General features: G+C 43.9%; 3 protein-coding genes across 3 annotated transcripts; 2 read left to right on the top strand and 1 right to left on the bottom strand.

Moving 5' to 3' along the window:
- Positions 1-2,012: 2,012 nt before the first annotated feature.
- Positions 2,013-3,151, bottom strand: LOC134178386 (uncharacterized protein K02A2.6-like). Its single transcript, XM_062645263.1, has one exon. It carries the CDS (start codon positions 2,967-2,969, stop codon positions 2,103-2,105), a length of 867 nt encoding a protein of 288 aa, XP_062501247.1. The 5' UTR covers positions 2,970-3,151; the 3' UTR covers positions 2,013-2,102.
- Positions 3,152-3,188: 37 nt separating this feature from the next.
- LOC134178507 (uncharacterized) lies at positions 3,189-7,670 on the top strand. The gene is made up of 8 exons (XM_062645382.1): positions 3,189-3,896; positions 3,944-4,772; positions 5,351-5,597; positions 6,539-6,812; positions 6,875-6,923; positions 6,990-7,049; positions 7,126-7,164; positions 7,229-7,670. The coding sequence occupies exons 1-8, from the start codon at positions 3,271-3,273 to the stop codon at positions 7,253-7,255; spliced, it is 2,151 nt and encodes a 716-aa protein (XP_062501366.1). The 5' UTR covers positions 3,189-3,270; the 3' UTR covers positions 7,256-7,670.
- Positions 7,671-7,676: 6 nt separating this feature from the next.
- On the top strand, positions 7,677-11,339 carry LOC134178801 (zinc finger MYM-type protein 1-like). The gene is made up of 2 exons (XM_062645700.1): positions 7,677-8,658; positions 8,718-11,339. The coding sequence occupies exons 1-2, from the start codon at positions 8,558-8,560 to the stop codon at positions 11,074-11,076; spliced, it is 2,460 nt and encodes an 819-aa protein (XP_062501684.1). The 5' UTR covers positions 7,677-8,557; the 3' UTR covers positions 11,077-11,339.
- Positions 11,340-23,924: the final 12,585 nt, after the last annotated feature.

The raw sequence follows: 23,924 nt of genomic DNA, 5'->3' as shown, positions 1-23,924 counted from the left end.
TATGAGAAAGAAGACTTACTGACGCAACCATTGGATAAAGTGATTCTCCTAGCTAAGGCGTTGGAAGGAGCAAGAGATAGTGTTATGGCAACACATGAGGCAACGACAGAATCGCAAGGGAAAGTTTGTCATCTACATGGAAGAAAATATGTGAATATGCATCTTTGGGCACAGATCGAGAAGGAATTGGAAAAGAACGTGAAAAACGGTGTATTAGAACCAGTTAACATCGCTCTATGTGCTTTTCCAACAGTGAACATTGTTAAACCGAACGGTGATATCAGGATATGCGGTGATTTTAAACCCCTCAATCGGATTATGGTAGTTGATCAATATCCAATCCCTATACCAGCAGAGATGTTTAGTTCCCTGGCTGGGGGTAAAATGTTCTCCAAGATTGATCTGAAGGATGCTTACAACCAGTTACGGGTGGACGAGGAAAGTCAAAAGTGGCTGGTGATTAACACGCACAAAGAACCGTTCAAATATAGACGATTACCGTTTGGAATCAGTTCAGCGCCTGCCATTTTCCAGAGAACAATAGCCAAAGTCTTGGAAGGCGTGAGAGGAATTTGCATCTATATGGATGATATTCTTATTTCAGGAAAAGATGAACAAGTACACATGCAGAATTTGTCCCAAGTATTTCAAAAGTTACAGCAACATGGCTTCCGTATTAGAAGAGACAAATGCTCGTTCTGTCAACCATCTGTGCAATATTTGGGACATATAATTGACAGCTCAGGAATCAGAGTATCAAATGAAAGAGTTAAGGCAATACAATTGATGAAAGCACCTAAAGACCAGTCAGAGTTACGATCATTCTTAGGCAAGGTTAATTAGTTTGGAAAATTCTTTCCACATATGTCTAGCCATACTCTACCTCTAAATCAACTGCTGAAGAAAGATACACAATGGAACTGGTCATCAACGCAAGAAAGTGCTTTTCAAATGGTGAAACAAGACTACCAAACTGTCAACTCCTACCCGAACAAGTGGGCGCCTTGCTCGCTGGTCACTCCAGTTATCACAATATGACTATAAAATTCAATACCGGCGATCAGTTGAACATGGGAATGTAGACTGTCTATCCCATCTCCCAGTTGGACATGACGAGGATTTTGAACAGACAAATGAATACGAAGATCAGTCAGAAAGATATATAGCTGCAGTGGAATCTCAATTCATCAAAGATGGACCAATTCTTTTTGATCATCTACAAAGATATACAAAGCAGGATCGCACTCTTCAACAAGTTATGAAATTCATCAATGACGGCTGGCCTTCGATAGTTAAGACCAAAGTTCTTTTGGATTTTGTTGCATGACAGCATCAGTTGTCAGTGTGTGACGGATGCATACTGAAACATGCAGAAGAGTCTAGAATAGTGGTTCCAAAGGCAATAAGGGAGCAGTTACTATCAGAATTGCACAAAGCACACGTTGGTATGGAGAGGATGAAGAAACTTGCACGGAAGTTCATATGGTGGCCAGGTATTGACAGAGATATAGAGAGTATGGCCCGAAATTGTGAAAATTGTGTTGTGCATGCTGATAGACCACCAGAAGTACCCTTCCTCTTCACATCCCCAACCGACAGATACATTACAGTGCACACACGAACTATATGACCGCGTCGCAGACCATCTTAATATCGCCACCTTTAATCAACAAACGCGGTACAACCAGAGCACACACCACACGCCATACGGCCCTGGCGACCACGTATGGCTCTACCAGCCACGTGTCCCTCGCGGCAAGGCACGTACACTAACACCGTATTGGACTGGACCTTACGTTATTGTGAAGCGTTGCTCAGAGGTCACTTATGTAATTCGTAAGCTAGGCGGCAGAAAAGAAAACATCGCTCACTACAACCGCATGAAGCCTTATACACATCGTCGTCCACCAGTGCCTCCCGGAAACACGCAGACACGCAGTCCACCTACAAGCTCACTGTAGTACTCTACTCAAGTGTTATTAGACAACCGCCAACTCTGAGCTAAACCGCGCACGCGCAACCGGACCCACGTCCTCGCATGTCAACCTACTACACCCCTTCCCCCTAAAGTCTTTTACCCCTACTTGTATGATAGTGCTAGTTTACAAGTCTAGTCTGTCCGGCGCCTTCCTTGCTCGAGCAGATCTTCTGACCCCGGTTGATGCCGGCTCCATGTTGCTGGTTGCTTCATGGCCAACCGTTTCCCCCTGACCACCGTGGTCACCGTTTGTTTCCGAGATGCTCCCTCCTGGTTCACTTGTTACCTCGATTGAAGGCAGTTCTTCCGTCATGTTAGACTCCGGTGGTGATGCAGTGGGGTCTGTATGTGTGCCGTTGGGTAGTGGGTCATCTTCCAGTTGACGCGACCGAATGTGATCTTGGTGTCTTCGTAACATTCTACCATCAGGCAACATGACTCGGAATGATAGTGGACCCGTTCTTTCTTTCACTGTTGCCATAACCCATGGCGTGCCCTGTCCAAAATTTTTCACGTACACCAACTGTCCAACCTCAAACGTTCGGTCTCGACTGCGCTTATCATGGTCGTTTCTTTGTTGCTCCTGCTTCTTGTACGTATAGGCCGCCAAGTCGGGACGTAGTAGATCCAATCTACTCCGCGGCATCCGCCCTAACAGTAAGAGAGCCGGTGGTTCACCAGTGGTAGCGTGTGGTGTGATTCGGTACCGCAGCAGGAATCTGTCAATTTTACTCTCCAATGATCCATACTCCGAATTCATTCTCTTCATAGCCCCTTTGAAGGTTGCTACTGCTCGTTCTGCCAACCCGTTAGACGATGGGTGATATGGCGCAGAATAGATGTGCTTAATGCCATTTCCTTCCATAAATTGCCGAAATTCAGCACTGGTAAAGGCAGCCCCATTATCAGATACTACTATCTCTGGAATGCCATGTGTTGCAAATAACCGCTGCAGCTTCTTGATCGTTACGCGCGCCGTCGTAGATGTCATAGTGTCCACCTCCAGCCACTTGGAATAGGCGTCAACTACGATAAGGAACGACTGGCCAAGAAACGGCCCAGCAAAATCAATGTGTAAGCGAGACCATGCTCTGTCTGCTTGTGCCCACGGATGCAGAGGTGCCAACGCCGGCAATTTGCGATGTACCTGACAAGTGTGGCATCCTTTCACTACTCTCTCCCACAGGCTCAGGGACAGGTTGGTGTGCGGAGTGAGTGATGGGAGGATCCAACGGAGACTGCTGCAAGAAAAGGAACTCACGTTTGACAAAGCACTGAGTTTAGCCAGAGCGATGGAGACAGCTGCACTGAATGCAGAGGAGATTCAGAGACCGACTGGTGACAGCGTAGAAGGAGAGGTACACAAAATGCAGGAAACCAAGCCCAGTCTACCTAAGATGAAGTGTTTCCGGTGCCTTGGATTCCACCCACCAAACAGTTGTTATGCTCAGAGGATGCAGTGCCATAAGTGCAAGAAGGTTGGACACCTCGCTCGAGCATGTCGAGGCCAGCGACAGCCAGGCCAGGCAAGGAATGAAATAGCTGCCCAATCTCCTGTGACGAAAACACATCGAGTTGAAACCACACCTCTTACACCCAAAGCCCAACAAGCAGTGGAAGAAGGGCAAAGCGATGATGGAGTTGAAGGAATGTATACAGTATACGTTGTGGGTAAGGAGTGTCAGAATGAACCACTAGCAGTGACGGTTCATATCAACAAGAAAGCAGTACAGATGGAAGTTGATACTGGAGCATCAGTGTCAATTGTAAGTGAGAGCACTTACAAGAAACTGTGGAAGAGGCAAGAGTTGCCTGGTTTACGACGACCACAAGTGAGGTTGCATACTTACTCTGGGGAACCATTGACAGTGTTGGGAGAGCTGGATGTCCGAGTGCGGACTCAAAATCAGATTGCAACGCTACCACTAATAGTGGTGCGTAATGAGGACCCAATCTACTGGGAAGGAACTGGATGAAGTCACTCGTATTACCATGGCATGAAATGTTACAGAAGGGACACATCAAGTCCATTGGTACAGAGACGTCCTGCACAGAGTTGCTGAAGAGGTTTGATGGTGTGTTTGAAGAAGGGATTGGTGAGTTGAAAGGAACGATGGCTGCTGTCAAAGTGAAAGAGGGCAGTGCAGCGCGATTTTTCAAGCCGAGACCAGTACCATATGCCTACCGGGCGAAGGTAGAACATGAGCTAAAGCGACTAGAAGCTGAGGGCATAATTGAACCGGTTCGATTTGCCAACTGGGCGGCTCCCATTGTCCCCATATTGAAAGCTGACGGCTCCATTAGAATCTGTGGTGATTATCGACTCACGGTTAACCAGGTGGCAGAGACTGAGAAGTACCCATTACCAAGAGTGGAAGACATTTTTGCTTCGGTAGGGATAGGAGCCGTGTTGTCACATCAGTACCCGGATGGTGGGGAAAGACCGATTGCCTACGCGTCCCGTTCTTTGACCAAGGCGGAACAAGGATATGCACAGATCGACAGGGAAGCATTGTCAGTGGTGTTTGGGGTTAAACGGTTTCGACAGTACGTGTTTGGACACCAGTTTACCATTTTTACCGACCATAAACCACTGCTCACCTTATTGGGGGAGAACAGAGGCGTACCAGCAATGTGCTCCGGACGAGTGCAACGTTGGTCACTGATGCTGTCCAGTTATCAGTATACAATGACGTATCGACCCGGATCGTTAAATAGCAATGCAGATGGGTTAAGCCGACTGCCAAGCAGTGGGGTGCCCGACGAAGAGGAAGAGCCTGTGGAGGCTGTGCTGGCATTGCAGACACTGAGTTCACCGCCAACTCTGAGCTAAACCGCGCACGCGCAACCGGACCCACGTCCTCGCATGTCAACCTACTACACCCCTTCCCCCTAAAGTCTTTTACCCCTACTACACTCACCACCTACCAGCGTTGATAAGGCGCAAGAGAACCAGAGCGAATCGGAGTGGACGACTGTGGACGAAGCGACACCATCTACCGATGACGAACAACAACTGCGCGAACGACGCAATGCGGATCGCCCTCGACGCCAGCCCAGAATGCCAATACGTCTCGACGATTATATCATAGACACTGATATGAATTAACGTAATTAATTATTATGGACAGATTGAGTTGAGTTATATAACGTTGCGTTGTACTTTTTAGTCTAGAGTACCAATGAGAGACGTCTGGACCTGCTCTCATTTAAGGGGGGAGTAGTGTAAGGATACGCGAGGTGATACGGGGAGTTGGTGTTGAGTTAGCTTTGAGCGCGAACATGTCTAACAGTACTTCTACCGTTACACATGCATATACCATACATGCATACAAACGTGCCAGTGGCTCAAACTGTTGTTTTTGTCTGCAGCTGAAACTAAATATTCAGAATGAATACTCTCTGTCAAAAGAAGCTACTGTCTCTAAACAGAAATCTACTGAAATAACAGAGAATGCCATGGTGACATCCTCTCAGGACAAAGGCCAAGTAGCCATCGATGTGACAGACTCTCAGGACAAAGAACAAGTAGCTGCCAATGTGATAGACTCTCAGGAGAAAGAACAAGTAGCCGCCGATGTTTCTGTACCAGCAGAAGACCCACAAATATCTTCCAAAGGTGACTACAATTACTAGAATGAAACAGCAGAAACAGTTATTTTTTATGTCCATATAACCTTGTTATAGTGACATGTAGTCAACAGTCAAACAATTAATAATTTATTGATCTTACAGTAGTATAAATTACTAATGACCTGAATCTTGTAAGTATAGGTTATAGACCGCTGGCGAGCGTTTAAACGAAATACACCCCGCTCCGCCCACGTTGGCATGAGGGCAAAGCCCGAGTGCTAACGAGCTGGGCGCAGCGGGGTGTATTCGTTTATACACTTGCCAGAAGGTCTACAACCGGCTTGTAGCACCCAGCTGAGGCGTTGATATCATTGCACAAACAATTCACATCTTGATAAACCAGTAGCCCAAGCCGTTGTACGGCCCAATTTATTGACCGGTCAATATGTAGCGGAAGTGGGATATGTCACTTATTGTAAGCGAATACTGGACACTGATTGGCACAGACGAAGCTAGGGGTGCTACAATAATTATTATTCAAGGTAAACCATTTCGATGTGATCAGCCGAATTTCACATCAGACAAATTCTAGCTGAACTTTACTAATAATAACAGTCAAGAATAGATTATCTATACTATTCCAAGTAAGACCACAAAGTCAGAATTCACTTTTCAAACAGCTATCAAATTTTCAACAAAGCTACACAAACATCCTGACCATTAATTCAACTAATTAAAAAACATTCAATGTCTGTCTGACCAGTTGTGACAATTGATCCAGTATTGAAGCAACTTACCCATATTTTTTAAATAAAAAGTTAGATGCAATAGTTTATTGTAAACCAACTGACACAGACAAGCAGATGATCTTTGGACTATGTAGTTTAGATGTCCTAGTAGTGAAATAATGAATTATCATAATATTACTTGGCAGACAGATAGCTAGACAACACTATAAAGAGATTAACTAGGTGTTATGCTTTGCAGCAAGTGCAACACAACTCAATTTGGTGACAACACTTTGTCACACGATATGCCAAAGAATTGAACAAGGCAATTTTAACATTATGTATTTGCCAAATGTGCTGTCTCACCTCAAACAAGCAGAATTAACAAGCAGACTTGATCAGCATACACCATCTACAGCAATGTACAAGAAATCAAAAACAGTGGTTCCAGGAAAGAAGAATGAACAGCAAGTCAAAGGATTTTACAGAGTGTCAGCAAAGAAAGGCAGAAAACGAAAGACAGATGTGCTACGGTATCAGAGTTCGCTTTACGAGGTGTTTGACATATAGCCAACTTTTATGTTTGTCAACCTAGAGTTCCAGACCTGCATGAAACAAAAAGGATAAAAGATAGTGTCCTTAGGGTAAGTTTCATAGTTAGTTGTAATTAATGACATTTCATGACATTGCAATAAGAGACCTGTTGACAGGACACAGACCATTTCCACATGTTGACTGATGATGAACATGAAGCATCTGAATGTTCCATGGTAGGCATTGTACATTTACAGTTTGTTTCTTTCAACAAACCAATTTGAAAAATAGCACCTGTTCATTGCATTACAGGTGTCTGATCATACTTATGCAAGAGCTAGTCCTGCTGCTGTAAGCAACAATACCTCACTACATAAAGAAGACTTCTTCATAACTTACGTTCATGTAACTGTAGGTAAATGATATTATACTCATGGACTGACTGGCGACACATCTACAGTGATCAGAAGACCTGTTCCTACCCCTCATCGTGTGCAAGTTGGCAAAGGAACAAAGATTGACTGGATAACAAAAGAAATGCGAAAGCAGATGGAAGAACGCGGAAACAACCAGTTTGTATAATGTGGTTTAATTAATACATCAGCATTCCTGTGTAACATCTATTTATCTAGTTGAATAGTAGTTTACTACGTTTGTTCCACAGTATTTCAATCCTCTCCAATTTATCAACAGAATACACATTCTAATTGCTATTTATTTATTATTTGTAAACATTTGAGACATCTCAAACATCACACACAGACACGCACGTACGCACACAAAATAACAGTTGCTTGGCTGCTAATAGAGTATACTTTGTATTAGATGTTTACATGCACTATCCCTAGGTTAGCTAAACTTACACGCAACTCGCTTCACAAGTTGATAATAGCAGAAAGACCTCCGACGCCAACGAACTTAGGTGTACGTGTACAGCACTGTACACCATACATGATGCTGAACATACACTCAGTGCGATGTGATGCGCGCTACAACGTACGGGTACGCTTGAACACGTGCTATGTAACGCACACTAAGAGTCTATGGTGACATTTAACGGGCATCAAAAAAATTCGCCACGCGTTGGCACCAATCCTCTTACAGCCTTCTGCCACACATGCGTAAAGGAATGCAAGAAGAAGAAGCTTTTATCCTCCGGAAAAACCTGGAACCCCTCCTTCATTACTAGAACTTTCTGTAATTGGAAGGATCTGAACACAGATTGACTGCATTTGGTGTTTTCAGTGTTATTGACTCATAATTAATTAAGGTTAGACTAAATCAGCAGTACGTGTGCGTTTCAGCTAGAGCTAATAGAAAATTTGATTATTCACGCCAACTGGTGTTTGTGAGTACCTGTACACGCCCAGTCAACCAACTCCTAGCGTGCGCTAAGCCACACCCTCTAACGCAAGCTAGGCCGCTCCACTTTCAAGTTCTTTCTTCCGTCCGGCCTATTATTTTAACCTAGCCGTATATGGTGTTAATTAATACAAATAACGGTAGTCTAAATGGTTAATAATTGTGGGACCTTCAAGGGCGTCACGTCTTAGGGGCTAGAGAGGGCGCTAGCCCCCCCACTTTTTTAGGGCGTGGCTTGCTATATTTTGAGTCAATTCTATTTTCAACGTTAATTAAACAGAAGTGTAGCTTGTCTTTAGCTAAATTAGCTGATTCAGCATAGATGTAGTACTGCTATGAAGGACTGCCTGGAAATCGAGGCTAAAGCACCCGGATACGGAAAATGTCAGCGGGAGACAGCTGTCACAGCAGCAGCTCTGTCAGCCTCAGCAGCGACAAGAACACAAAGCGGAAAGGACAGAAACTCCTTACCACCTTTCTAAGGTCCACTAACAACGTATCGCGGATTGTTGAAATGGAAAAGTAACACGCCAATTTTTTAGATCAAGAACTTCCCTGCAGCCAGAGTCGTCTCACTCCAAGTCTTTGTCATCTTTTTGTACGTCAAGGTTCGACGATACAGCTAGTTCTATCGTGACTGTGACTGTCTCTACTAGTACTACTGCTAGTGAATCTGGCCCGAAAGATTCTGTGTGTCATGCGTTTGATCCTTGCCGAGGTCCAACTGCTTGTTCTGTGACCAATGGCCCGTATCAACCTTGTGCAAAAGAACTGCCGCATGGGAAATTTCCTCAGACGAAATCTGGCACTTGTAATAGGTCCTTTCAACCACACTGGTACACACAATTTTGCTGGCTTGAGTACAGCCTTGCAGCGGATTCCGCGTTCTGCTTTCCTTGTCGGCTGACAGTAAAGCATAACCTGGATAAACAAGGTTGTCCAGACCAAGCGTTCGTGAGTAGAGGTTTCAGGAAGTGGAAGTCAGCAGTAGCTGACATGAGGCGTCACGAGGAATCTTTGAGTCATATTTCAAATGTTGGAGTGTGGAAGAATAGCCAACAGCAGGATGCAACCAGAGGAAGTGTTATGCAACAGTTGAGTACAGCCTACCAGACACAAGTAGAGCTGAACAGACGCAATTTACGTAAAATTTTTGAAGTAATTTTTTTAATGGGAAGACAAAACATCCCATTGAGAGGCCACGATGAATCTAAAGATTCTCACAACAGAGGAAATCTGCTGGAATTTCTTGAATATCTGTCACGGTACTGCCCTGACTTAAAACGCCATTTGGAAGGAAACTTTCACTACGTAAGCCCCAAAAGCCAAAACGACATGTTGAAACTCATTGCATCTAACATTCAGAAGAGAATTACGACAGCTGTCAAACACTGCGGCTTCTTTGGACTAATATGTGACGAGTCACAAGACATATCAAGGGTAGAACAAATGTCTGTCAATGTAAGGTTTGTAACAGACAGCCTGAATGTAGAGGAGAGGTTTCTTGGATTTTGGCCTTTAAAAGGTACTGACGGAGAAAGTCTGTTTCAGCAACTGACGCAAGTTTTGCTTGAGACGGGCCTATCAATGTCTATGGTACGGGCACAGTGTTATGATGGAGCGTCAAGCATGTGCGGGAAGCACTCAGGTTTAGCTACCAGGCTTCAGGAGGTCGAGAAGAAAGCTGGATATGTGCATTGCCATGCCCACAGATTGAACCTCAGTCTTCAAAACAGCTGCGAGAACGTTACAGATGTGCGAAACGTTCTAGGTGCTGTTTCCAGTCTCTATAATTTACTTGAAGGATCAGCCAAGAGACATGAAAAGTTTCAAGATGTGCAACGAAGACAGAACGAAGGAAAGGGCCCGCAAGCAGTACTCCAACGACCATGTCATACTAGGTGGGGTTCCAGGCACGCAGCAGTCCATACTGTTAGGCAACAGTTTGCATCAATTCTGATTGCTCTGGACGAACTCTCTGACGATGCTGCGATCGGAAGTGAAGCTCACTGTTTACTGACTGTTGTATCTTCATTCAATTTTCTCTTCTATGTGTCCGTTCTAGACACTCTACTAGGATTAATCTCTCATCTATCCCAGTACCTGCAGGGAGAGAACGTAGATCTTCAGGCAGCAAAAAGATCAGCTGATAGCGTCATTGCTACTCTACAAAGTTTCAGAACAAATGAAAGTTTTGAGAATTTCTGGCAGTCATCGGAGAAAGAGAGTAAAGCAAAAAACCTGACTCCACCAGCTCTCCTTCGAGCTCGTCGACCTTCTCACCGAATTGACGAACGAAGCACGACCCAATATCAGCCACTGTCACCAAAAGAACGTTATCGACAAGCATATTATGAATTATTGGATATCATGGTATCAGACCTAACTCGACGCTTTTGTAGCAAAGATTACCGTGTGTTCTGTGGAATTGAGAAGTTGTTGTCCGAGTCAGTCTCGTTATCGGCGCCAGATCAGTCGCTTGTGAGTGAGATATTACACTTTTACACAGGTGACTTTGACAACACTCAGTTCACGTCTGAAATAAGAGTATTTTACAATTATTCTAAACTGCACTTTTCTAAAGACGTTGTGGAGACCGGCAACATAGGTGCTCTTGCTCGTCAGTTTGTTTCTCTCCGTTGCACAGAATTGTTTCCCCAAGTCTTCAAACTGTTCAAGTTGTTTCTCTGCATTCCTGCTACATCTTCAACTGCAGAGCGGTCGTTTTCTGCTCTAAGGCGACTAAAATCATGGCTGCGAACTAGGATGGCTGACGAGCGCCTCCGGTCCCTTGCTCTGATGTGCTTCGAATGCGACATTGCTAAGGAACTGGAGAGTAATATTGATGATCTTGTTTCACAATTTGGTGCTCTTTGTGACAGACGTCTTTCTCTACAATAGTTAGTAAACTTTTTGTAATGTTGATATTAAAAAGAATTTAATATATATGACGCCATGAATTACGTCACATATCTCAGCTTCAAATTTGCGCCCCCCCACTTTTGGGACCCATGTGACGCCCTTGGGACCTTTCGTAGGTTTCAAGTGGTACGGTAATAGATTCTATGTCTATCATATTGTAGTTTAGTACCTTTGATTCAGCCATGGCCAAATGCGGCCCCTGGGCATTTTTTGTGGCCCTCAGACACTCCCCTTTCTAAAGAACATTTATTCTGTCTTGCGTCCCAGTCTGGCAGGTCTTTTCCCTCCTTGCGTTAAGAGGCCCTGGGGCTCCGAGGGTACTGAACATTACGCGGTATTCCAAAGGCGGAAATAGTGTCTGCCGGCGAGTTACATCCGGATGTGGTTGCTCTCACCATGAATAGAGATCCGTGGAGACTGTTCCGTCGTGAGACTCAGACGAGTAGTGGTCCTATCGTGTATCTGCCAAGCTCCGTCAGGTATGCCGATGCTGCACGACCGCAGTCGCCTAGACAGACTCAGTCACACCAGCCGTCACCAGTGCAGGAAAGTCTGGAATCTGAAACGTTTGTTAGCAGTTGCAGCGACAAACAAACGCAGTCATGTTTACTGTCGGACGAGCCAGGGCCAGCCTCAGATGAGGACTTTGTAGCGGCCTCGACGACAGTGTGGACACCAGGGACACCTGATCCAGCTTCTGATTGTTTTGAGGGGCCACCAGCAAAATCGCGTTGCCTCTCTTCTGTCGCATCTGACTGTTCAATGTCAAATGAGACCGTTGTAACACTCGACTCAGTGTCAGGAGAAGATCACCGACGTCATAGAAAGCCAGGCGACTGTAGACGTCTGTGGCACTCTGAATGGGAAACAGCGTATCTTGTAAGGTATGACGACAAAGCACTAAATGTGTCTGATTGAAGTGTAATAAGACATTGGAGACCGTGAAGAAATATACCCTTCAGTGGCATTACGAGAGTAACCACTCTGATACTAAAGCATGGAGTACTAAGAAAAGAGAACTCTTTGTGAAGCAAGCAACGAAGACATTTGTGAAAACGTTCAACTCAAACAATTTACAGCAGCTGGCGGCATACAAACTTTCTCATACTCTTGTAAAACACCACAAGCCACTTAGGTTTGGAGAAGCAGCCGTTGACTGGGAAAAGTCATGTGACAAGGAGTCCAAGGTTTTCAAGACACTTCAAAAAGTAGACAAAGTCTTACACGCCGCGTTTCTAAAATGGGTGATTTTATTCAGGAAGAAAACAGGAGAAACATCCGATCGTCTACATGTTGGGGAATTCAGATGGATGAGAGTACAGACAAGGGAGGCTTTGCACAGGCAGTAATTTATTGCAGATATGTTGACTTGGAGGCATGCCACGTTGAAACACGATTTTTGACTATCCTAAGAATAGAAGGCAGCCCTAATGCTGAAAACTTGTTTCAAACTTTTGACCGGTTTGTAAACAAGGAAGATCTACCGAAAGAGAAGTTGGTGTCTTTTTCCAGTGATGGAGCTTCAGTAATGACATCAGAAGGAAGAGGGGTATCTGGACATCTCAGACGAAACTATAATCAGAGTAGTTTTCTTCAGCATTGCATTGTCCATTGACAAGTATTGGCAGCCAAGAGCGGACTTGAAGAACTCCCTGATAATGTACATAGAACTGTGGATGGTGTGATGAGACATTTCAAAAAGTCATGTTGGAAAAGAGAAACTAAAAGCTATCATCGAATTGAGTGATGAAGGGCATGAATATCATCAACTAGTGGCTTATCACAGAGTAAGATGGTTGTCTCTGAATGTCTGCGTTCAAAGACTTGCTGATCTTCTGCCAGAGATTGTGTCATATTTTGAACTAGAGGCTCATAACACCTCAATTCGACGGAGTGAAAGTGCAAACTTGCAAGAGCTGTATGACGAGTTAGTTGACCCCAAGTTTCAACTGTACGTTTACCTTCTTCAGGGTCGTCTACCATATTAGCTGACATAAATATTCAGCTTCAAATAAAAGGTCAAGACCTTTTCACATCATATCAAAAATAGCTGGGTTCAAGAAAACGTTTCTCGAGCCCATACTCCATGAAGTGGAAGGCGGTCTTCACGAAAGTAACATGCGAAAGAACGTGGACAATATAGACTATGACTGTACACAGTTTGATGATTTCAAGGATAAGATAATTTCATCCGGCCAGCTCTCCTATGCTCAGCTGCATGAAGTGATGAAGAACATCTTCAATTTCACAGTTGCTATAGACAGATCACTCGATTCCCGTTTTCCAGAACTGGACTTTGTTGTCCAAAACGTCAGCTTTTGAACCCAGCAAACCGCAAGTATTCTAAATGTGACATAGAAGCAGTTGTCAGAAAGTACTGCAAGAACAGTTTGAATGGTCCTGTTGCGAAAAGACAATATAGCGTCTACAGGAATGATGAGTCGATGGATTACCTCTTTCTGCAATGTGAAAAGCAACCAGATACATTCTTCAGCAGATTAACGCAGATGACGGAACATGACCAATTTGGATTGCTGGGGGTAACGCTCATGTGTATGATCCCTGATACTGTTGAATGTGAACGTGCATTTTCGAACATAAACCTGACAAAAGACAAGTGCAGTACAAGAATGACCCAAGACAACCTGGAAAGTCGCTTGGCAGTCTTCATGGACACTAGAACTCTTTCGTCTTTTCCATTTCAAGACCTTGACAGCATTTAGTTAAAGTTTGTGGAGAGTTCTTTTGTATTAGTTACATTAGTATATATTTACTAACAGACAGATACCTGTACGGGAATACCAATGGTAGTTCAGTGTGTTCATTACATAAGTACTAATTAATTAGTGCTTGCCATTAGTAAGTGCATTAGTGGCCCCTGTCAAGTTCCACATTTCCAGATCTGGCCCCTGAAATTCAAGTCCTTGGCCATGGCTGTGATTGCAGGCGGCGTTTGTGGTATTTCTATGTCTAGATGACGACTGCATGGCTAAATGACAGCATTTTGTGACCATGTCTACGCCTAGGTCCAAAATAACGCCCATGCCCTAGTATACATGTACGCCCAGAAAAAGAAATTTCTTTTCTATTCGCCCAGAGCGTTATGACGGGCGAATACGGTATTTTGTAGCTTGACATTAACATGATGACCAATCACAAGGAAGCAGAAGAAACAGCTAATATCTGGAAACCAACTCCCAAGAAACATAAAGCTGTTACCAAGAAACATCCGATTCTCACTGCAAAGACTGTCAGAGACACAGATCAAAGACATTTGTACAGGCTTGGACAAAGTAAAGACCTCTCAAGCAAACAGTATCGTAAAAAGCTCTTCAGGGCTCTCTATTCCAGCTATTGATCTGATCTCAAATTGCCTGTCTGTTGTGGTAGCTACAAAATTGGTTCAGTTATGACCTGTTGAATTTATATCTGCAACTCAGTAACCTTGTGATTATTTATAGTCTTCTGGGGACAAAGATGAAGACCTCACATACTTAGTCGCACCGTCAGTGATTTTTATAGAACAGAAACAAAAGGGCGGGTAGAATTATTTCAGTCATTGGAGCAGAAAAGACTTTCGTGTCAAAAATGTCAGAGAAAGACCAACTATAATGGCCAAGACGGTGTTATCTGTGATGGCTACATACTATGGGTTCTTGTTTTTGTTGCAAGACGTGTAGCTGAGGATTCCAGACAAAGGAAAACGACCGACCAGAATAAGGTCCTATGCTGCCGAGCTTATGGACAAAATGGAAGAACTAGATATGATGTAGAACTACAGTATTAACTATTGTTGTCAGGTTTGTTTTAATATCACAGTAATTACAGCACATTTTGAATTATAGCAAATCAAAACATGACTTGTTAAAACAGCACACAAACGCGTGTTGAAGCAACACAGATTTGGTAAATAACGCATGTGTAGTGTGTTATTTTGGGCTTCAAGTAAATAACACACCAAAAAGTGTTAATGCAACACATTTGTTTTACAGTGTAGAAACTTCCTTGCAGCATCACCATGTGCTTTTAAAGTTCTTTTGTTGCTTCCATTTGACACAACAACAAGTGCACAGACATGGATACAACAGCTAGAAAAAACTAAACAAAATCGAATTACAAATAGCCCTATGGCAAAACAGGGAAAAAAGAGTCATTTTCAAAACTGTTAGGCGCTGCAACATAAAAAGAAAAACCAGCAATAAATATGGCAATCAAGAAGTTTGGCCATGTCAGAAAACGATGTGAAAGAAGCACAAGAGACAGGAAGACAGGATGCCCATCTACACTCTCTGTCACAATTATGTCACCAGATAAACACATGAAACATCCACTATATCCATGTTAGAGCATGGCTGCGCATTAGGACGTTGGCCTCGCTGGGTCTTGTCGGCTAGAAGGAGAAGTTTCACAGCATCATAGCTATAAGCTTTGAAGAATGGTTTATTGAGTCAGTCGGAAACGGAATCTAGTCATTTGCCAATTGTCTGTTCGCGGAGCGTTATCAACAGTCACCGGTTTGAATTCGTCAACGTTTTCGCTTGTTTTTCTGTGGAGCTAGAGGTTAGTTCTTTGTCTTGATTACGAGCGAGAGTCTGATTATGGTCAAGTACTGCCCATGCAATGGTCCTGGTCACTGCGTACGTTGCGTTTGCGTGAAACGCAGAAAGCTCTGTATGAACTGTAATCAATCTGAGGCCCTTTTCTTATAGAACTTTATACCGGCTCAAGTTTTTTCCTCTTTCATATTGTTGCAGTACTGGCTTATCAAATACTGGTGAGATGTATGCTATAATTGAGTGCTATTTGATAGACATTGTTGGCTGTCTTGTATAGTGGTCTCTGAGGCATTCGAGAAAAGCTACAATTTGGCACCACTTGTTATTAATCTATTTGAGGGTTCAATTTGTCTTGCATACTGTATACATTAGTGCATACAAGCATACAAGTTACCTGTATTTTATATGGTTTAGAACAAACATGGAGCATTGCGTTGAAACAATTATGTGCTATATATGTACATACAAAAAAAGTGTTGAATATAGATTTATTTAAAGAAAGGAAACAAATTACATTGACCTGGTCTCATGGGACAATACAACATTGCGCTCTACCAACTGTTGAACATGTCATCTACAATGTTCAAAAACCATGTGTATTAGCTGTAAGTAGAACAGTTACCTGATGAACGACCGACGTCATATTTAATCCAAATATTCGAAATGACTAGGTCGAGTCCGGCAGTCACGTTTCAATTAATGGTGCATGCCAAAACTACCTGCGTGACTCCAGTATCCCCAACCCGGTTTTGCACTTCTACTCTGTGCCGATTGGTTTAAATGGAGGCTCTAGGGCGAGGGGGAGCGAAGTGACTGGTGGGACGGGAGCACCCAGCCAGATCAAGGTATACTGTAAACCACCCTTGCCTGCGTTGCCAAAAGGAGTTAAGACAAATTCGTAGGAGCGGTAGCATCCGTTTCTATCCTGTCTACAGTGGGTGGAAGGAGCATTCGGCAGCCGGTGTACGAACAGCTAGATCACGAGACGGGTTTGGGTGGAGTATGCCCATTGCGCAACCCAATACATGTGTGAGGAACGTGTTTAATTATGTAACAGACTGTTTATTATAATTAGATTTGAATTAGAAGTAGTGCGCATGTGTGGTAGAATGACTGCATCTATGAGGGTATGTCACGCCCGGGTTTTGACAGTCTAATGTTAGTGCCTCTTGAGTTCGTTAGAGAGGACTGTCCGTCCTGCAATAAACCTGGATATTGCGTACGAACCGTGTTATAGTGGAGGTCCCACCGAGATTGAATCAAAAGCCGGAATGAGTGATAACGCAAGCTCGAAATCTGCAGCGAAGGATGAGGAACTAGCTCTGCCGCCGGGAGATGTGGTATCGTTAAATTCACGGAGGCTATCGGCAGCGAACCTGCGTCGAATTGCAGCAATGCTGGGCCTGCCGACGAACGCGTCAATGGAGGAGCTTCGGCAGCTCATCGAAGACAAACTGCTAGAGGCGGACGGAGAGCCACGAAACGTGCAAGTCGTCATTCACGAAGTGAAGAGTACGATAGAAACAATGTTGCACTTATCGTTGATAGACGAAACGAGCGTGTTCCAGAACACGGAGGTGGTTGTGCACCGCGTGACAGTAGTGGAATTAGCGAAAAATATCGACGAACTCGAAGAGACGAAACTGCATCTGAAGAGAGCATTGCAAACTATCCAATGGCAACAGCAAAGGAGGAGAGCGGGCAGCAGGACGAGATAGGACGATTGAGATCCGAACTAGAGGCAGCGAAGAAAAAGAGCACACGGTTTTGGGCTTTGGCTTGCCAGCGAGGCGAGGAGAATGAGCGGCTAGCAGCAGAGAAAGAGGCAGAAGTGGCATCGTTGATACGGCAACTGGATGAATGCAAGGTCCTCGGAGTTTCAACCGCTTTGGAGTCCCTGCCGCGCGGCAGCTCGGAGTCCCCAATGCGAGTTAGTGCGGGAGTAGAAAAGAAGCGGCAAGGTGAAGCTCCACCAGTTGATTGGTTTACAGGCGAGAACATGGAAGTACGAGTAGATGACTGGTTGCCAGCTCTTGAGAAAGCAACAATGTGGAATGCCTGGAAGGAGGAAGAACTACTTATTCAGTTAGCTGGTCACTTTAGAAAAAAGGATCTCCAAGAATGGAACCTACTGTCTCAAGAAGACAAGGCTACATGGCAGGCAGCAGTATCAGTACTCAAGGGACGTTTAGATCCCGGAAATAAATACTGGCTGCCCAGGATTTCAGAAACGCGATACAAAGGGAAGCGCAGTCTGTTGCCGATTTAGATTGATTTTTGACGCCAAGTTGGGCTCCCCAATCACATCCCTACTTGAGGACTTGCATTGAAGACGTTTACAAGAAAGACAAGACTTTCAAGCTAGTAAAGTGGCTTTCAAGATCATGAAAAGACTTGCACCTTCTTCACTACTAACCATTCTAAAATCAAATAATGAAATGGGAGTTAGAAGTCACAGACACCAAGACCGCAAAGTGAATGTTTGAAAAAGGGTTTTGTTTACAGAGGCGCCCAATTATGGAATAATTTGTCTTCTGCCCTCCGTCATGCACCATCTTTATCTATCTTTAGAAATTTGTCCTTCAGATCTTAAACTCTAGTATATTCTTAACTTTTAGAAATGTATATATACTGCATATTCTGTTATGACAGGGCCCCTTGGAAGATCAGCCTTGAGCTGATAGGGCTGTGTGTATAAATATATCTATCTATCTATCCATCTATCTATCTATCAATCTATCTACCTATTTATCTACTTCTACCCAAGCACATTGCGATGCCATGACTAACTTTTTCGAGCAATAGATGGTTCACTTATTCCGAAGATGGCACTTCGTTCTTCTGGATCAGCTGGTCCATCAGGAATGGACGCTGCTACGTTGAAATGTCTTCGCAACAGTTTTAAGAGCTCCTCCAATCTTTTGTGTGATGCTCTTGCTTCATTTGCAAGGCGTTTAGCGTTTGAATGTGTAGATCCAAAGGGAGTTGCTGCTTCTTTGCTTGTCGTTTGTACCACTAAACAAGAATCCAGGCGTCCGACCCATTGGTGTCTGTAAAATCATTCGCAGAGTTATTGGAAAGGCCATCTTATCAGAAATAGGAGATGACGTTCAGTCAGTAACAGGAGCAATGCAACTCTGTGCTGGACAAGAAGGAGGTTGTGAAGCAGCCGTACATGCAATGTTACCACCAGCTGCTGTTGATATACAAAAGAAAAGAACATCAACCGATAGATAAAGCAGGTGGGCTCTATTCGAATTCCCGATGTAGATGGCGTTTGTCAACGTTTTTCGCGCTCTCTTTCTTTGCTACAAGACGATTACTTGCCTCGTGGTTTTCAACGCGTTAACAATTATTAATTGAATGGCCTAGTAACCGCGTCAAGCCTTCCGACTATTTAACACAGAAAACGACGACGCGCCCTCCAACGCCGACGAATACGGGAGCGACGCTAACGGTCGCGCGATATTAGTCACTACTAATTCGCCCGACCTCAGAAGAGAAAAATCATCTATACCTGTCTACATTGTTACGACAGCGACAACAACACGACAGGCATAAAGTGTCACCTCGATCCAATTTCAGTTTGACGTGACAAAGATACTTAAGCTAAGCCCAAGAGGATAATAAGAGAAACTTCGTAGCTGCTGAAACGTGTTACCACGAGTTGCTGTTGCTATACGTAACAAAGAACATCAACCGACAGATAAAGCACGTGAGCTCTATTTAATTGAATTCCCGATGTAGATGGCGTTTGTCGAACGGTCACGCGATATTAGTTACGAATAATTCGCCCGACAGCAGAAGAGGAAATTATCTACCTACGAGAGACACAACAACACGACTGGAATAAAGTGTCACCCGATTCAATTTCAATTTGACGTGACAACGAGACTTAAGCTAAGCCCCAGAAGTTGATGAGAAAACTTTTGCAGCTGCTGAACGTGTTACCACCAATTGCTGCTGCTCTATGAAACAAAAGAACATCAACCAACAGATAAAGCGCGTGCGCTCTATTCGAATTCCCAATGTAGATGGCGTCTGTCGAACGGTCACGCGATATTAGTCACGACTAATTCGCCCGACAGCAGAAGAGGTAAATTATCTACCTACGAGAGATAAAACAATACGACTGGAACAAAGCGTCGCCCCGATTTAATTTTTCAACTTGCCGACTTAATTTTAAGCTAAGCCCCAGAAGTTGATGAGAAAAACACCGCAGCTGCTGAAACGTGTTACCACGAGTTGCTGTTGCTATACCGTATATACGTGTTCCGAGTACCGAAGAGATAATGCTACATGCACGGAAACTGAGGATAGGACTTGTTCTTGTCAAGCAGGGTAGATCACGTTCCAATGTTGCCTAGGTGTTGTTGCGTATTCTTGAAATCATGAAGATTTAGCTTCAGTTCTTTGTTGTTTTGTAGATGTTAAACTACATCATCGCCAAGAACGTAGTAACCATTGATCTTCAACAGATTTTTGTGAGGTTTCTGTGTCATTTACGATGTGAAAGACTGCTAAATATCATCAGAGACGAAAAGGAACTGTGGATATGCCCGAGCAACGTAATTTACAGCATAGGAAGTGTTCATCTTTTCATCAGATGGACTTGAGTCTAGAATTTTGCAACATCGTCATTACCTTATTGTCATTAATATGAACCATTTACAATGTGGCGCCAACGTTACTCCTACATAGAGAAATGGTTTCTACATAAAGAAAATTATTTCTACTGAGCTTAAGAAAGAATTTATGAAAGATGTATTTAAGAACATGCTGGGCAGATCCACGACTCAGCCGTATCAGGCATGTCTGTAAACATGGAGCACCAGTAGTGGTACCACCTTCTGCAGCCTGCTATATCGCAGCCTATCCTCCACTGCTGATCATCTGTGGTATCGTTTTCATAGTCCTTACCACATCCCTGGCACAGATTTTCTTTACTACTATTAAGGGGCAAAGCTAAGTCAACTTCGGCATTCCTTCGTTTCTTCTTTCTTTCTTTCTTTCTTTCTTTTGGCGTTCTCTTTCTCTGAGGCGTTGTCCGGCTTCTACACTAGTCACTGATTTTCCGTAATAGTTGAGCTGAAGATCTTCCGCTCTTAGAGGCAGGCTTGGTGAGCTTGGCTTGAAAATGCTCCTTGAAGATGGATGTTATTTTTTCTGTGATTGGTGTTGCTGTTGTCAGGCGATCATAGCTGCATTTCGTGTAAGGCATTGATGGATTAAGTGCACCATGTGCAATACCTTTCCCGTTTAGAAGATGAATACCTGTTGCTCGAAAGCCACTGACCAAATGCTCAGGGAAAACACTATTTTCCCATAATTTCTTTAGTAGAGAAGGAAAAGATTTTTTTGTGACTGCCTGACATATTTCGGTTTTGTAGATTTTTAAGACTTGACTCCAGGCTCGAAAGACACTCACATCTAAGGACTGTAGAATGTGTGTTGTGTGTGGTGGTAAGCAAAATATAAGTGTGTCGTTTTCCCTGGCACATGTTACTATTTTCAGTGAGATGTGTGAGCCATGACCATCTAGAATAAGCATCACAGGCAGAGACTTTCGCACTGATTCTGTAGCTGGCAAAAGACAGAGGAAAACCATTCTGTGAATTGTGCTTCTTCCATCCATCCAGAGTCACTGCTGGTATATCTTGTTCCAGTGGGGCCGTTTTCCATACATGCTGGATCAGCTGTCTTAGCTTTATACACAACATAGAGAGGGAGCTTTTCGCCTAATGCTGATCCAGAGGCTAGCACTGTAATATGCTCTCTGCCGGATCCACTGCCTACTTCAACAACGTGCTTGCCTCCTCTTCTGACAATGACTTTTGTAGAAGTTACAGAAGTGGAAAGATCTGTTTCGTCACAGTTCCATAGACGAGCTGCAAGGTCACTGTACTTTAGGTCTAGCAGACCTTCATCCCTCAATACTTCCTCCAGTTTTGTGAAGAAACCATCGATAAATTCAGGTGTGCAACACTTGGCTCGTTGGATTGTTAGATGCTGGGGGTTTCCTTTCCGTTAGTTCTGGCCAGTGTTTGAAGAAAGCACTCCAACACTTCTTTGATGGCTCGCCTGATGGAAAAGAGCTTTGACAACCAACATCTGCTAGATATTGCTTGAGCACACGCCCAACCAGGTCACGTGTAGCTGGGTAGACAAATGTTCCTAGAGCTATGCATGCACGAACCACTACCTTCTCTTCTAGCTCTGAAAGCGTGGTAGGCCTGCCAGTTTGCTGGTGTTTAACAACAACACGAACGTGGCTGTAGAGAGTTGTTGTAGCGCAGCCATAGGTCTTTGCTGCTTGACGGACTGATAAACGTTTTGACCTAACAGCATCAACTGCTTCTTGAAAAGCAGCAGATTGAGACGAAGCAAACGTCGACATGTATTCAGAAACAGTTGGGAAAAGTTCAAATCATTTAGATCAAATGACGTCGTTCGCTCCACCCATGCACGTGCAGAATCAGACACAAGGGAACGTGTATACAACTGCGTTACTCTACATGCGTAGCAGTGTGCTCTTCAAAGGTTCATCGCAATAAAATTAGCTGTTTATGCCTGTATAGCTACATGTAATTGAGTCGAGGGTCGGTAGACTAGTACACATTCGTTGACTGAGAAGTCCACTTCAGGACGGAGATGACTCGTGCTAAGGAAGTCTGGAGTGCATACCAATAAAATCCAGACAGTAACAATTTTGTTAGTGCCTCAAACTACCGCGTAAGTGATTACTTTCAATTAGGCATTGAGAGAAATCACTCTCTGTACGCCATATTGCCATCCACACCAAATGAAACGTGCAAGCACCATGCTAGTAGATATATGTAATTGTCTGTACCATGTTTGGCACTAATAAACGATTACTAAAGAGAATCAGGCCGTTTTAGCTTACCTTCGGCAAGATGAGGAGAAAATGGTAGCCAGAGCCTAAACATTCCCCAAAATTATTCTACATCGTCAGTACAGACTAGATAAACACATTGCAAAATCGCAACGCGATGTGATAGTTGTATCTGAAAGAAACTAAAAGTTCCGAATTAGGATCCCAGGGAGAGCTAATGGTGTTGAAAGGTGGTCGACCACCTTTCAACACTGAAACGAGCGTCGCTCCATCAAAGTGTCAACAGTTACTCTACAAGATTATCTAGGGTACAAGCCAATCAAGCACTTCGGTATCAGATCTATATCAGATTAAAATAGTGCACGTGACACACGTGACTCCGTCGACTAAAAATGTGTTTGCGCATGCGTACAATCACTCGTTCGAATTTGGGGCCCCGATCTCGATTCAGCTATGAGCCTATAAGAAAAGGGACTTTGTAAAAGTCACGAGACTTGGCAAGTAGCGTACTCTAAACGTATAAGGCTAAACCGACTTCCGGTCTGGGGACTATGTGGCTGGCTGGCTGGTTATGTCTGTCACGCTACAGAAATGTGCCACGCTTCCTTAGTGTGACCCAATCACGAAGCATTAATTCCTTAATGTCGTACGCGTGAAACTTCCTTGAGAGTGTAATATTAGAGTTTAGGTTGTTAGATGTTGCGATATACGGGTAATACTGATTTGAGTTAATTTCAATAATCACTACTGTAGATCTGACTTGGTTGAACATGACATGGTACCAGGAGTGGGGTTATGACCCAACAGTTGATGTTTCACCCACCGCCGGCGTTCGATTTTGACAACAAGCAGCTTGGCCACGCTTGGAAAACGTGGAAGCAGCAGTTTGAGATATTTTTGACAGCGTCCGATAATGACAACGCATCGCAGAAGAAGGTGTCGCTATTGCTGCATTCAATCGGCACAGAGGGCATAGAAATTTACAATACGTTCGTTTTCGAATTGCCACAAGAGCGTGTTAACCCGACGTATGAAGAGGTGTTACAGAAGTTTGATGAATACTTTCTGCCATGTGTGAGCGTTACCTTTGAGAGGCATCGTTTCATCACGCGTGAACAACTGCCAGGTGAGACACTTGATCGCTATTTGACTGCTTTACGTACGTTGGCACGTACATGCCAGTTTGAACAACTCAAAGATTCGCTAGTCAGGGATCACTTCATTTGTGGGTTACAAAATACGGCGGTGAAGGAGAAGCTTTTGGCCACGAAAGGAGTTACACTGAAGATGGCTTTTGATAGATCTCGAATGGCATAAGAGGCTAAGGAACAAGTCAGAGTGATTGAGGGGAGTAGTAACGGAAGCGTGGAAGCTCTACGGGTAGCTAAACAAGTACGCTCTCCAGACAAGTTGCAGGA

This window comes from Corticium candelabrum, chromosome 4 (assembly GCF_963422355.1).
Source record: "Corticium candelabrum chromosome 4, ooCorCand1.1, whole genome shotgun sequence".
NCBI classification, from domain to species: Eukaryota; Metazoa; Porifera; class Homoscleromorpha; order Homosclerophorida; family Plakinidae; genus Corticium; species Corticium candelabrum.
The sequence above is the reverse complement of the archived record's forward strand: the minus strand, read 5'-3'. Positions and strand labels throughout refer to the sequence as shown.